The sequence below is a fragment of the Leptopilina heterotoma genome, unplaced genomic scaffold (assembly GCF_015476425.1).
Source record: "Leptopilina heterotoma isolate Lh14 unplaced genomic scaffold, ASM1547642v1 Lhet_44, whole genome shotgun sequence".
NCBI lineage: Eukaryota > Metazoa > Arthropoda > Insecta > Hymenoptera > Figitidae > Leptopilina > Leptopilina heterotoma.
This window is the reverse complement of record NW_025111084.1, coordinates 1,090,735-1,107,535: the sequence shown is the minus strand read 5'-3', so window position 1 is coordinate 1,107,535 and position 16,801 is coordinate 1,090,735. Positions and strand designations below refer to the sequence as shown.

The 16,801-nt window shown below is 21.0% G+C and overlaps 1 protein-coding gene across 5 annotated transcripts in view; it reads left to right on the top strand.

Moving 5' to 3' along the window:
* The window catches only part of LOC122506896 (G-protein coupled receptor dmsr-1), a 40,103-nt gene extending 25,224 nt beyond the window's left edge, over positions 1 to 14,879 (top strand). For 4 of the 5 annotated variants that reach the window (XM_043619308.1, XM_043619307.1, XM_043619309.1 and 1 more), the window contains exons 2-5: positions 1,349 to 2,160; positions 10,281 to 10,392; positions 11,568 to 11,749; positions 14,328 to 14,879. In XM_043619308.1, the coding sequence (XP_043475243.1) occupies positions 1,538 to 2,160; positions 10,281 to 10,392; positions 11,568 to 11,749; positions 14,328 to 14,724 (1,314 nt within the window). In that variant the 5' untranslated portion in view covers positions 1,349 to 1,537 and the 3' untranslated portion in view covers positions 14,725 to 14,879. Of the gene's footprint in view, positions 1 to 597; positions 788 to 1,348; positions 2,161 to 10,280; positions 10,393 to 11,567; positions 11,750 to 14,327 lie in introns of those variants that run through there. The other variant, XM_043619311.1, reaches the window with a different exon arrangement.
* The last annotated feature ends 1,922 nt before the right edge of the window (positions 14,880 to 16,801 follow it).

Sequence of the window (16,801 nt, the reverse complement as noted above, 5' to 3'; positions counted from 1 at the left end):
GAAAATTTTATTATTTATGAAAATAATAAAATTTTTGCATACAATTTTATTAAAATTTTTTTTAAATAATTGAATTCGTTTTGGGAAATTTTCGAAATTTTATTAAAATAGTAGATTTTGAAAATCATTGAAATTAGAAAAATTTTTGAAAATAATTGAAATTAGGGCAAGAATTTTTTAGATATTTATGAAAATAATTGAACTTTGGAGAAAATTTTTGTTAAATTTATAAAAATAATTGGAATTTTTTTAAAATTTTGAACATAGTTGAATTTTATAAGAAGAAAATTGAATTTTTTTTAGTGTTTTGAACAAAAATTTAAATTAGAAAATTTTTAAATTCTATTATTTTTAAAATTGTTAATTTTATTTTTAAAAAAAGTTAGTAGGAAGTTAGCCATTAGTTATTGCTGCTAGTATATATTAATTGTAAAGAAAATCTATTTTAATTGTAAGAAAATTAAGTTTTTTATTAAAATTTATTTTTTATAGTAATAATAATAGAACAAATATTACGATTCTATTGTATAAATACTTTAAAAGATCTATAAAGAGTTTTTAGAATTCTTTTTGCCGAAAAAGAGTAGAAATTTCGATAAAGGACAACAAAAATTGTGACTTGAAAAGAAAGTCGATTAAAGTATAGGAAAAAAAAGGAAAAAAAATATAATAAGGGCAGAAAGTTGCGAAATGTCGATAAGAATATAAAAATGAAGGAGGAGAGAAAAAAATATCTGCAAAAACTGAACAAATATTTGAAGGGAATCTAAAAAGTAGGTTAACAAGGGTAGGAATCTTTCTCTAAAAAACATGTCCTTTGAGTTATCCATTTTTAAAAGATTCATGGAAAATTTTTCATGAGATTTCAAAATATTGACTTTTTAATGTGGAGAAAAAAGTTATATCCTGGTAGTACAAAGATAATGATATAATCGAATTTTAATTATCAAAACCAAGTAATTACTTATTCGATTTAATTTAAATTGGATTTAAATTTCAATTAATGAAAAGTCACACTGCGTTTTTTTTTTTCTATTCGAATATTTTACTCGAAAATTTTTATATATTTTTTACTTAAAAATCGAAATAATTTATTTTAAATTTTTTTAGTATTTAAAATATTTAAATACCTATATTACTTGTGAGTTAATAGAAATTTTGATTTTCTTGTTGCAAACGACAAAAATAATAAATATATATTATCAAAGTAATAAGCATAAAAATTGAAAATATATCGAACAAAGGAAATGTAAATATCGAGTGAAAGTCAAAATTTTCCACTTGCTGAATAAAATGACATGATTTTACATTTAAAAAAACTAACAATAAGTATTGATTTTCTATATAGAATTCGAGGAAAAATGAACGATTTTAACCGACAAATCCTTCGATTGATAATAAGTAAAAGAAGAATAAAAGTTTTATCAAGAAAATTCAAATGAATTCATCCTTTGGAAAAGTGACTATATAATACATTCATTTTTCTATGAGGAAGCAATATGAAAAAAACTTTTTCTGTTTCGAAAAATAAAATGTGATGAATCAAGAAAATAATGAGTTTTTCCATTATAAAAATGAAACAACAACAACAGCAACAACAACAACAACATTATCGATATTGCATTTGAAATTATTAATAAAAAATATAAGTAAAATGTATCGTGTGAAAAATTATACGGAAATTTTCCGTAAATTTAATATAACGGATGAGGATATTGACTATATTAATAGTATGAGTTATGCAAACGAAACAAATGATGATGATGATGAGACAGTGACAACGCAAATAGATTGTTATTGTAGTGGTGCTGCGAGAGATTTGGCAATATTGTATAAAGCCTATCATGGGTATGTGGCACTTGTGGTTTGTGTATTTGGTACAGTGGCAAATATTTTGAATATTATGGTACTGACCCGAAAAGATATGGTTGTTGCGCCAATTAACAGAATTCTAACTGGTCTTGCCAGTGCAGATATGTTGGTAATGGTGGAATATATTCCATTTGCAATATACGTCTATTTAGTTCTACCGGAAAACAAGATTTTCCCCTATGGCTGGGCTGTATTTGTATTATTTCATATGCATTTTTCCCACGTATTGCATACAATAAGCATTGCTCTTACGCTTACTTTGGCTGTCTGGAGGTATATTGCTATTCGGTGAGTTTGGCACTATTAATAATTTTACAGATTTTCCTTTGTTCTATTTTCTTTCTTTTGTTTCGATTTTTTCGCTGGTTGATTAATTGGTTATTTTTTTTTTGGTGATTAACGGTTTTCTTTGTTTGATTATTCCTTTATTTTTTTGTAGGAGGTTTATATTTGAATGAATGGAGAATTACGAGAATCTTGAGATTCAATATGGAGATGCTATTCTCCAACTGCGAACGCCAAGGTCACCGCTAGATGGCAGTTCAGTTTTCACCACCTAGTGGCGACCTTGGCGTTCTCAAGTGGAGAAATTAAACCATCATTTTATCACCTAACAAATTTAATTTTTCTTTCAGTAAAATTAGATTAATTAGTAGAACATTCTACTTAAAATTATAAATTAAATTTTTCATAACTATAAAACATGAAGAAATCGATTTTTTTTTTATAAATTTCTTCATGATAATTAATTAAATTAATTAATAATAATTAAAGATGACCAAGTTATAAAATCATCGTTTTTTTATATTATAACAATATTGGTACTGTAAATTCTTCAAAATTATTTTCATCATTTTAATTCAGTTATTATTTTCTAGAATTTGAAATTATTTTTTATGGAAATAATAATTGAATTCCTTAAATTTTTCCTAAAATCAATTATTTTTAATAATTTTTAAAAAAGTTCTTTAAGAATTTTCAAATCTATTTGTTTATAAAAAAATTAATTCTACAGAATTCTTAGTTAAATGTATGAAAAATTCAGATTTTAAAATATTTTAAATTGAAACGTTTACAAAATTCAATTATTTCTGAAAATTACAATTATTGTTGACTTATTCAATTATTATCTGCATCTTTAACTGAAATTAATTTTTAAATAAATTTTTATTAACAAATTCAACGAGAATTCAATTATTTAAATACAAAAATAAATAAATTTTTTGAATAATTGAATGTTTCTTTAAATTGAATTCTCATAAAGAATTTTATCTACAAATTTTTAAATAATTGAATTCTTTTGACGAATTTTAATAAAATTTTTAAGAATGATTCACATTTTTCGAACAATTTTATTAAAATTGTATTAAAAATTAATTGAAATTCTACAATTAGTTTTATATTATTTATGAAAATAATTGAATCATTGTAAAGAAAATTTTATTATTTATGAAAATAACTAAATTATTGCAAAGAAATTGATAAAAAATTGTTACATAATTAAATTCATGTGGAATTTTTATTATTTTATAGAAATAATTAAATGTTAGCGTAGAATTTTATTAAAATTTTTTTAAGTGATTGAATTCTTTTGAAAAATTTGATTAAAATAGTAGATATTAAAAATCATTGAATTGAGGAAAATTTTTGAAAATAATTGAAATTTTGCAGAGAATTTTATCAATATTTTTTTAAATAATTGAATTTATAAGAAGAATTTCATTAAAGTTTTTTAAAATAATTTAATTCTTGTAACGAATTTTATTAATATTTTCAAAAATAATCGACTTCTTACAAAAAACTTTATTAATTTTTTTTAAATAATAGAATTCTAGCGAAAAAGTTTATAAAAATCATTTTTAATAATTGATTTTTTTCGAAAAATTTTATGAAAATTGTGTTTTAAAATAATTTAATTCCTGTAAATATTTTAATATAATTATGAAAATAATTGAATTCCACAAACGAATTTTACTATTTACAAAAATAATTGAATCCCTGTAAAAATTTTATATTATTATTAAAATTTTTGAAAATAATTGAAATTTTTCAGAGAATTTTGTCAACATTTTTATAAATAATTGAATTGATAAGAAGAATTTTATTAAAATTTTTAAAAATAATTCAATTCTTGCAACGAATTGTATTTTACTATTGTTATTAATATTTAATTAATTACAATTAAGAATTTAACGGTCTCTTTTAATTGTCGACTTTAAAAGCAAGTTTAATTGGATTTTAGAAGTTAAAATACTTTGAGTTCACGGGACGCATGAATATTCCCGAGATTTTATTTGACATAAAATAATTTAACATAAAATAATTTAACATAAAATAATTTAACATAAATTTTAGTTTACATAAATATCATTTGATGTGAAATTTATTTGACGTATAAATTTTATTGGACATGAAATTTATTTTGTCATAAATTTCATTTGACATAACAATCATTTGGGATAAATGTCATTTAACATAAAATTCTTTTGGCGTTAATTTTATTTGATATAAAAATTACTTGACATCAATTTAAATTGACGTAAAATTCGTTTAACATAAATTTCATTTGACATTAAATTTATTTGGCATAAAATTCATTTGACATAAAATTCATTTGACATAAAATTCATTTGACATAAAATTTATTTGACATAAAATTTATTTGACATAAAAATGGCTGGACATCAATTTTATTTGACATGAAATTCATTTAACGTAAAATTCGTTTGACAAAAAGTTCATTTGACATTAAATTTATTTGGCATAGATTTCATTTGACGTACATTTTATTTGATATAAAAGTCATCAGCAAATGTCAAATAAGAATTATGTTAAACAACTTTTGTGTCAAATCAAATTTTCGACAAATAAATTTTATGTTATTAAATTAATTTTATATTACCTAAATAATATTTATATTAAGTTATTTGTGTGTCAAATGGAATTTATATTAAATACATTTTATTTCTAATGAAATTTATGTTAATTAGCAAATTTGCTAATTACTTTCATGTCAAATATTCATACGTCTGGAAGACACCACGAGTTTTAATACAAAATCAAGGCCAGGAAAATATCAGGAAATTTTATCAAAAGTATTAAAAAAAATTATTATTTATAAATTATTTTGTGAATAATTTTATTTAAAAATTTAGAAAATTATATATTTTTAAATTTTTATTCATAATACAAGAGAAAAAAAATTAAAAAACTTTGTATCAAAAATAAAGAAATATCAAACACTTTCAAACATAATTGAAAAATATAAACTAAAAATAACTAAAAAAACTAAAATAAACTGAAAAAACTAAAAAAATACGTAAAGCGATATTAATAAAAAAAAAAGAAAAATAAAGATCTAAAGTTGGTTAACTTAAAGTGTCACTATTAGATTTTCCTGTAACATTATTCCACGCATGGAGAAACTGCAAAAATGTTATCGATTAAACTTCACTTACTGTAAACAGGTTGTGTTATATCGAAACTTTACTTTAAAATACAAAAAAAAGAAAACTTTATATTACTAAAAGGACTTTCATGTTTAAAAAAAGCTCGATGTATAAAAAAAAGCTTCATTTTCTTCTCAAAAGTTTTTTTTTTGGTTCCCATAAAATTAAAATATTTCGAGACTTATTTACAAAATCTGTATATATAATTTAATAAAATCCCTTTGAAAGTAGAAAGGAAAAAAAAGTTGTTTACACAATTTTTGAAATATTTAAATAATTCGAGATTTACTAAAATGTGAAAATTACAAATGTTTCATAAGCTTTACAGAATTGTAAATAATTATCTCGTTTAATATGAGAAAAACTTATACACTGAAAAAAATAAAATCTCAAAGTTAGAAGAAAATTCCGCTTAACAATTATTTTTACATTTTATTTTTAATATGCGAATATTCATTTACAAAAAAGAGGAATTTTTGTTTATATTTAAAAGTTTTTTAACTAAAAGATGAATTTTAACCTTTCTTCTTTGATTGAAATTATTCCTCTCAAATTGAAACAAATTTATACTAGAAAGAAGATTTTTAAGTTGTTTTTTGTTTTTCTGAACGCAGCTTCAAACTGTTTAAAAAGTGACATTTAATATAAAATATAAAAGAGGAAAATCCTCTCAATTAGAAATGAAAACTTTAGTGCCCATATGTAAGAGGAAAAAATGCTGCAAAAGAAGAGGAATAGTCTAAAATTGAAATTATTTTTTTTTCGGTGTATGATTGCTGGAGTTAGTGACATTTCTTTGAACTGAAAAATATGATTTGTCATATAGTTTCAAAGCGAAAATATGCGCTTTATTAAATTTTTTTTCTTTTTTAAAAAAAAATTGTGGGAGTTTGAAAATGTTTCGTGAAGAAAAAATTAAATACTGCATATTTTATAAACATTTAAAAGTTTGTTAAATCTATTTTTATTTATTTAACATGTTATTAAAAATTTTTTTAAAAAGTTTACAATTCTCTGTGAATATTATACATTTTATTTATCAAAGTTTAATCTGTAGTTTTGCAGAAATAAAAGTGAGAGGGAGAGAGAGATAGGGTTTGAAAAATATGATTTTCTTATCAAATAGATCAGTAATTATATTTTTCTCGTGGAGTACAAGTTTTTTGTGACTTATTTCTTAATTAAGGGCGATAGCTCTATAAATTTATATAAAACTAGGTTTAAATTTGCTTAGAGATGTGAAAAAAAGATAAAAAGAAAAATGAAAATGAAAATAAAAATAAAAAAGAAGTAACGTATGAAAGTATGAAAAGAAAAAAATCAATGTTTCTATCACATTTCCAATCAAATCATTGGAAAATAAAGTTAAGACATGGAAAATCAAATTAAAATCCAATCTGGTAAAAGTAAAATCGTGTTAATTTCATCAATTCTCTAAAGTAATTTTGTTTAAATTATTATGATTAAAAAAATGATTGTTTTTTTTGTGTTTAATAAAATTCAATTTGTTTCTAATTTCAAAAAAAAAAAAAAAATGATTTTTTTATCTTGTAAAATTTTAATCTTTAGGGTCGTTATTGGTATTTTTACTCCCAGAGAAAAATTTTGATTTAAACCAAATATAATTTATTTGAGTGAAATAAAAATCTTATTCGACATAAATAAAACATTTATTTAAACCAAATAAAATTTATTTGAAACAAATAAAATATATTTAAAACAAATAAAAAGTCTGAGTCAAATATATTTCTTTCTAGGTGTACTATTATTTTTCTATGACCTTTACATTTTGTTAAAACAAAAGATTCGACAGTAGGGTAACTGCACCAATTGCCGAGGGTGCTCCAATTGTCGAGGATAATAATTTTCTTTTTTAGATAAATAGTATAATATATAATATTTAAGGACAAAAAAAATTTCTAAATAATCTTTGTATTTTCAACTGTATATTTATATATACAAATTTCGTAGCGATTCTACTAAAATAATTATTTAATTAATATTATAATTCACTGCTGTGAAATTTACACGAATCTCCGTTTTCTTAATACTTCAGATTGATTGGAACAGATTTTTAGAAATGCAAATTAAACGTATTTATAATGACTTTTTGTGTACAAAATTATTATTATAATTTTGTACAAGAACCAAATTAATTTTGTATGCATGTTTTTTTGTTAAAAAAAATATTTAATATTTTTTAAAAGCAAATCATCGGTATTTGGTTCCTTTTTTTTGACAGTTCCATTTTTCGAGGTAATGACTCGAAAATTGGTGTAGTCACTTTTTTCGCTGATGCACCATTTATCGATGGTTAAGTGTTTATTTACTAAACGTCAAACATAAATGCCAAACATTTATAGGTACAGAGAAAAAGAAAAAAAATGCTCAAAAAATTTACAACCAACAGAAAATAATCAACCAAAAAAACGAGGAAAAAAGACCGAAAAAAAATTAATAAAAAAATGCATTATTTAAAACTAAAAAATTTTGTACTATAGTTTAATTATAATTAACCATTATATTTACAGTTCGTAATAAAAGTTTATTTTATTCGTTTACAAATTTAATGTGACTTAAATTAATTTATTTTTTCAATTAATGTCTGATTAACAAAATTGATTAAATTTAATTAACTTATATTTATAAAAGTTTAAAAAACAGTTAAATAATTTTCTGTCCTGTATCATCTACTATAAAAATGTTTTATATCGATATTATAAATTATTTAATTATAGTTAAATAAATATATTTGTTTTCTGGTAATGTTCTATAATATTTTTATCGAAAAAATAAATATCTACTCGATTTTCTAATATCTGTACAGGTTAATTGTTAGGTTATATTGGGTTATATGTTTAAAAATGTCATACCCTCGACAATTGGAACAGACCCTCGAGAAATTAGCACAAGACCATCGACAAATGGTGCTTTTGCTCGATTGACTTTTAAATATATTTTTTGCTTAACAATTTAGTTTATATTAAAAAAATAAAAATGAATATTAAACATTATTAGATCCTTCGTCCAAATATACAAAAATCAAATTTTAAAGTGCATTTACTTCCGAGAAAAAAAATGTCAAAGTCACATGTTGCCTAAAACCCTCGACAATTGGTACAGTTACCCTATACCTTAAAAAGATTTTATAACTTTAGAAGTTTCAGGTAATTATATAATTTTCTATAGTTACAGAATTTGAAGTTTGTAAAAAAGAAAAATTGAATTTATTTTTTTGTTATATTCCCGTCATTGTGGAGTTATAAAATCCTCTTTAAAGACGAAGTAAATTGTTAATAAATGAGGTCTTCACAAACTGAAATTGCTTTGAAACAGTTAAACTCGAGAACTCTCTGTCTTTAATCAAGAAACATCCAAAGCGCCTTAATTGTCCTTAATTTCGAAAATGTGAGCCATCTAATTGAAATACTTTTATTGAAAAAGATTTTTTTTTGTTTGTTAAACTTAGATTTGATATATTTTCAAGAGTATTATTTAGCTTATATATATATATATACATATTGATTTCTTAAAGTAACTGACAAAAGTTACTACTTACAGTGAAAATGAAAATTAGAGCTGAGGAGGAAAACTGAATTGTAATTTAAATTCAATTAATTGCATTTGAAAGAAAAAGAATTATTTAATAATAATTTTCAGAGCGGAAGTTAATGAAGAAAGCTCTTTTTAGTTCAATATTCATGACTGACTGTATTGTTCATTCTGTTCTTGAAAGAAGTTTAAGAAAAGAAGTTTTTAATTTTCTCTGTAACTTCTTTCTTAAATGAAATGAATTAAAATGGCTTAAAATTTACTCTTGATTATAATAATTTATTCAGGAGTCAATTAATTTTCTATTTATTGAATGTACGTATAAAAAAAAATTTATTTTACTCAGAGCTTATTGTTTATTTGATTTTTTCAAATAAATTTTATTTGATTCAAATAAAAAGTTGTAAGAAATTTGTTTTAATTTTAAAAAAATACTTTTACTTCAAACGAATAAATAATAATCTGATATACGCTTTGTGGTTGACAAAATTAGACTTTTATTTGACTCAAATAAATTATATTTGGTTCAAATAACTTGATTGTTATTATCCTTTTGTGGTCGTTTTTATTTTCAATAATTTAATATCAAAGGACGTTAAAGATTATTAATATTCAAATAAATTTTAATCTATTTCAAATAAACTTTATGTGGTTTAAATAAATTTTATGAGCTTTAAATAAAAATTGTTTTTTTAAACAAATAAATAATTTATTTGACCCTATAAGAAATATACTTTTATTTGACTCAAACAAATTATATTTGTTTCAAAAAAAATATGGGTGCGCTATTTTATTTACTTAAATAAAAATTATTTGATTTATGTGAAAATTTATTTGATATTTAAATTTATTTATTATAATAGACAACTAATCGGTTATGTAAATCATATAAATTATTTTTTTCAGTGTTATTTATTTGATTTAAATAAATCATTTTTTTTATTAATGTAAGTCATTTTTTCGATTTAAGTAAATCATTTTTTTTTGATTTAAATAAATCACTTTTTTTATTTAAATAAAACATTTATTCTTAACAAATATTACAAATAAAATTTTTGTTTAAATAAAATGAAATTATTGTTTCAATTAAATGACATTTTTGTTTAAATTGAATAAGATTCTTATGTAAAATAATATTTATATTAATTAAATTAATTTTAAATTAAATTAAATTTCTGTTTAAGTAAAATTTTGTGTGAAATAATAAAGAAAATAAAATTATTATTTTTTTAAATAAATTATATTTGTAATAAATAAATTTTTTAGTAGTTAGTAGACTTTGGCACAAATACATATTTTTTTGGTTGTGTGTAACGTCACGTTAATTAATTAAACTTGTATAATTACTATCAAAAATAATTTTTTTGTCACTTTATAAATATGTGAAAATTTTATTTTTTTTTTCAGATTCCCACAATATAATCACTGTTGGTGCACAGCTGCTCGATGTCGTTTGGCACTGTGGTGTAGTTTTCTGGTTCCTATTATTGTCTGTTCTCCGGCTTATTTAATTTTTGGAGTGAGTATTTCCTCTCTGTTAACGAGGACAATTAACAATTCATTGTGAACAATGGTAATAACATTATGTTCTTTTATTTTTACTAAATTTTTAATTTTTGTAAATTTTATTCATTTTTATTATGTAAAATTAAATACTGTTGTATATTTTTTGTATAATTATAATATAAATATAATGTATTTCAATAATATTTATATTTATAATGTAAATATAATATGTTTCTGTATTATTTATATTTTTAATATAAATATAATATAAAATTTATAATATTTATATTTAGAATATTTACGTTTATAATATTTATACACCCAGAGAAAAATTTTATTTAAACCAAATATGTATTTATTTATTTATTTATTTATTTAAATAGATTTATTTATTTATATAATATTTTTGAGTAAAATAAATGTATATTTTTCTCAGAGCCAACTATAGATTATTTAGTTGTTTTTAATAAATATTTTTTTTGACACAAATAAAATCTCTATTAGAGTAAAAAAGATTTTGTTTGAACCACAGAAAATTTTTATTTGAGTAACAAAAAATTTTTGAAGCAAAGAAAATTTTTATTTGAATAAAAAAAATTTTTACCCAAAGAAAATTTATTTGATAAAAGTGAACAATGTAATTGGCTTTGGGTCAATTATATTTTTTTCTGAGTGTAATTTTTAGTTTAATAAAAGTTAATTAACATGTTTATAATTTTTACATTTTCAGTATTCATATTTAAGTAATGTAATATATTTTTTTAATAAGTATTTGTAATTTATTTTTTATTTTTCAGTTTTTTACTCTTTAATTTTTTTTCAAGTGTTTTTTCAGGAGTATTAAAATATTTTTATTTAAAAGAAATTGTATTTGACAAAACTTTTTTATTGACATCAGGTAATTATTTATAATCATATAGAAAACAAATATTTTCACAAAAGTCAAGTAATTGATTATTTGAATAAAGGGAAGTGTTTTTTATCAGTTTTGAAACTAAGAGGATAGTGTGATAAAGCAAACAAAGAGTATTATATTTTAAGAATACTTAATACAGTTTTTAATGGAATAAGTTATAGGAGATTATTTTGAAAGAGATAATTATTATTTTCTTGATTTTATTGAAAGAGATTTTCTTTTCTTGATTTTATTGAATGAGATTTTTTATTTTTCTTTCTTATTAATTTCAGATAAGAAGGCAACGTGAACAGGGGACGAAGGAAATTCTTTATCATGTCGATGCAAATTATTCAGGCGGAAGAAATGGATTTCTCTATCAATTGAATTTTTGGATTATTAGCGTATTTGTTAAATTACTGCCATGCGTTATATTGACAATTATTAGTTGTTGGTTGATAAAAGCACTCTACAGGTAAGATATATAGAAGAAGATAAATCTTATTTGTCTGTTCTGTTTTTTTTTTTTTTTTTTTTTTTTTTTCAGTTTGTCCTTTTCTCAAGGCCAATATATACATATGCATATATTAGCATATAACTATACGATTCCCTTGATATTTTGTACAAGGCAGGAATTTGAAACGAGAATACTGTCTTTCACTATAAAAATGAGAATGACATTGAGCGACTTGAGAATTTCAATAAGGTTTCCAAAATATCTTTCCCTTTCTCCCTATAATTTTTTTTTTTTTGTGCATGCGAAAATATACGAGGCGTGAGAAGAATCTCTCTATTAGAGTATTGACAATTTTATTTTTTATTTGCACAAATGCTTGAATTGCATTTTTACGTTTCTCTATTTCTCTTTATCATTTACCTGTCTGGTTACAATGACTTTTTTTGTTTTATTTACTAACCAAGTTCATTTCGTTATTTCTCTTGTTCTACAGAATATTTTTTTTTGTTTTTTTTTCAATGCTCGAGATTCTTTTGTTTTTAATCTATCAATAATTGATCATGTCGAACTAAAATCTCTGTTTTCAACAACGTAAAAACGAAGTGCATTGTTCGAGTGTAAAAGTTTTTCTCATATATTGTTGTTTTTAACGACTCGCACTGCATTTTTCTATATCTACTTCAAGTGAACAATACATTTCTGTATTTTCATTAAAAATAATTATATATTTTTATATTAATTTAAAAATTTTAAAAACAATAAATATAAGTTTATATAACATAATGTTACAAAGTAGAATGAATAATAATTATTTATAGGTACTAATTATATTAGTACATTTAGTTTTATAATAGAAAAATATATTCAACTAAATATAAATTATTAATATATATAAATAAATTAAAAAGTATATTTTTTTTTAAACTAAAAAATTTATTTGTTTCAAGTGAAAAATTTATTTAATGTTTATTTTAATTTATTGTTTGAAATTTAATATTTTTCTTTTAAAATAAGCGTATATTTTTTCAAAGGCTACTAATTCTTTTATTTATTTCTAATAAATATTTTATTTGTCACAAATTAATTTATTTTTGAGTAAATATAAGAATTTTTTTGAAACGAACTTAATTCATTTGAACAAAGAAAATTTATTTGTAGCAAATAAATGTTCATTTGAACCAAATTAATAATTTATTATGTAAGTAAAATTTATTTGTAATAAATAAATTTACATGTGGTTGGAAGAATCTCTGGTAGGGAAAAAATGTTTTCTGTGTATAATTAAATTAAATTCAATTTATATGAAATTAAGATAAATAATAAGATAAATTGAATCGCATTTAATTAAATTAAAGGAAAAAACAACAGTTCTTACAGAAGGAAAACTACTTTTTCCCTTGTAAAACAAGATTGTAAGTAGTAAAATCCGCAATTTGTCAGACAAAATTATTGGTAGTCAATTGAGTAGAAGTTGAACAGTAGTAAACCCAGGTTTTGGTCAGCCGAGAATTACTTTTTTTCCAGTTGAACTAGTTTGTAAGTAGTAAGGTCAGTGTCTGGTCAGACGAGAAGATTTTTTTCAGTTAAGTACAATTTTTCCTTGTTTATGTCTGACTAAATATTACTTGTACTACTGAAAAAACATGAAAAGAAATTAGTCTATATTTTTTGTTTCCTAATTTCTAAATTAAAGATATGACTAAAGTTTCTCCCCTATAGAAAAGTAAATTTTTGCTTTTGAATTCGTAAATTTTACTAACTGATTAGTAGAAATGACTAATTTATTAGTAAACTTAACTAATTAAAAAGTAGAAAATACTATTTATTAGTAAAATTTATTAATTCAGTAAATTAGTAAATATTACTAATAAATTTGTAGAAATTACTATAAATTAGTAAATTTTACGAATTAAATAGTAGAAAATACTATTTATTAGTAAATTTTCCTAATTAAATAGTAGAAAATACTATTTATTAGTAAATTTTCCTAATTAAATAATAAAAATTACCATTTATTAGTCAATTTTACTAATTGAATAGTAGAAATGACTATTTATTAGTAAATTTTACTAATTTTGTATAAATTACTATAAATTAGTAAATTTTACTAATTTTGTATAAATTACTATAAATTAGTAAATTTTACTTGAATAAAAATTATTTAGTGCAAATAAATATTAATTTGATGGAGATAAATATTTATTTGATACAGGTAAATATTTATTTGATAGTGATAAATATTTATTTGATAAAATCCGAGTAATTTTGAATTAAATAAGAGTTTAATAAAAGTTATTGAAATCAAAGTTATTTGAATCGAATAAGTATTTATTTCAATGTAAAAAGTTAAAAAAAAAAAAAAAAGTAAAAATATTTCAATATTAAATAACGTCTAAATATAAAACATGAAAAATTATTGATAGAAATATTCTTTTGATATTATTTTTATAACTGCGAAGAAAATAGAGAGAGAGAGAGAGATTTTTCTTATATAGTCTATATGGTGAATTGCAAAAAAATGAAACTTTATATATGAATTCCTGCGAGAGTTATAAATGTCTTTGTGAGAATAAAATAAATGTTGTTATCAAAACAGGGCAAAGAGTAGAAAGCAGGTCTTGAGAGGCTACAGTCCATGTGCAGCAACAAATGGCCTTTCTTCACGTAGGGCAAGTAAATCGGAAAGAAGAGCTGACAGAACGACAAAAATGTTGGTCGCTGTACTTTTACTTTTTTTAGTGACTGAGATTCCCCAAGGAATTCTTGGACTTTTATCTGGTGTATTAGGCGATTGTTTCTTTAGAAATTGTTATCATAATTTCGGCGAAATAATGGATATTCTTGCACTTATTAATGGGGCAATTAATTTTATTTTATATTGTTCAATGTCACGACAATTTCGCACGACATTTGGTCAACTTTTTAAACCACGAATCATCAAAAAATGGCATCCAACGTCACAGCAAACGGAAGTGCACAGTACTTTTGTATGATTTCTTTTATTTTTATATAGGAAATTTACCTTCAGTTTTTAATTTCGATTATTTTTTTTTGAATAATAGTATTTAAATGTAATTAATAAATTTAATATTTGTATTATACTGAGAAAATATTGAACCTAATTCGAGTAGAAAAATAATTTTACACTGAAAACAAAATTCGTTTGGTTCAAATAAAATTTTATTTGATTCAAATAAAAGATTACTTGAATCAAATAAACTTTTATTTGGTTTAAATATACTTATTTAATTCAAATAAAAATCAAATAGAAAATATTTGATACGAATAATTTTTATTTGATTTTTGTTTTGATTCAATTTCAATTTGATTTTTATTCGATTCAATTTAAATTTAATGTAAATTTAATTCAAATAGATATTTATTTAAACAGGGTTGCCACAGGTTAGGGAAATCAGGGAATTCGGGGAATTCAGGGAAAAGTCAGGGAAAAATAAAATAAAATTTTTGTGGCAACCCTGTTAAATAAAATAAATTTTTATTAGTGCAAAAATATTCTTAAAATTTAAAGAAATGAATTTTTCAGTGTAAAAGTTTGTACCTCTATAAAGAGTTAATTATTAAAATAAACGACTAGAAAGGGTTAAATAATATATTTTTATCTTCGAAAAGTGGAAATAAGAAAAAGGAAATTATTATCCTTGGGAAAAGTTGGAAAATTTGACAAAATTGTGTACAACTTTTTGAAAGTGTTTGTCGTAATGTAAAAGTTTCAGGTACGAGTTTCTGTGTTAATATTTTACTTTCATCAAAGTCAAACTGCAAAGTTTTAAAAGAAACCCCATCTCAGTCTTCCACTTCGGAAAATATTGACTCTTTATTATACTAATTTTATAAGTTATCTTTTATATTAAAGTAACACTGTAAATTTTAAATTTTTTAATTTAATTAAATCACAAAACAATATAATTATGTTTTTATCCTTCGGGAGGATTTGTCTAGTTTGGAAAAATATTTATTTTATTTTTTATTGATATTTTACTGTCGAAAAAATTTAATTATTATTTTTTTTTAATTTTTAAATATTTTTATTTATTTATTTTCATAATATTTTTTTTATTTATTTTCTTAATATTTCTTTTTACTTTTTTTAATATCTTTTATATTCTTAGTATTTTTTTTGTCTTTGCTTTATTTTCCATTTTTTGTTTTTCAACTGTTATTCGAACTGCAATTATGAAACTGCCAATAAAATTATTGATATATTGGAAAATCAACGATTTATGTAAATATTATTTGTGAATATGTAAAATTTAAAGTACAGGGTTTATAATACACCTATAAAATAATATTTAAATGTTTTAATCATAATGTGGCATATGATAATTACAATAATATCGTGAATATTGAGAAAATTATTACAAATAATTCTCTTGCAGTATCGGTTAACCCTTTATTATTAAAATATCAAAAATAATAATAATAATAATAATAATAATAATAATAATAATAATAATAATAATAATAATAATAATAATAATAATGAAGTTCATTAGATATTCTTTGTAAAAATACCATTTAGTTCAACGATTGATAAGATATATTAACGTGAAAAAGTAAAAAAAATTGTAAAGATAACACGAAAATAATATTAAGGTTTAAAAAAAATTGTTTTTATATGCATAAATATTGTTTAAAGCAGACGAATATTAGGTATTTCATTAAAAATTTAATTATTGATAGCAAAGCGATGTAAATTTGTCAAATTTGCTCAAAATATTGATATAAGCAAAACTTTATTATTTTTGAAAATCGATTTTTTATTGTTATACCGTACAATTTCATATATATTTTGTAATTTTGTTTAAAAGGTAAAATTATAATTTATATTTATAATAATAATAGTAATAATAATAAAACTAATAAAAATAATAATAATAATAATAATAATTACGATTATAATTATACTAGTAATAGAAAAAAAGAAAACAATAGTAAAAATAATTTTTTATAAATTATTGCTATTTAATTTATTGAATAATTTTTTATTTTTGTTGAAATTATTGTTTTTTTGTTTTTATTCTATTTTATTTAAATATATATTTAAAAAAA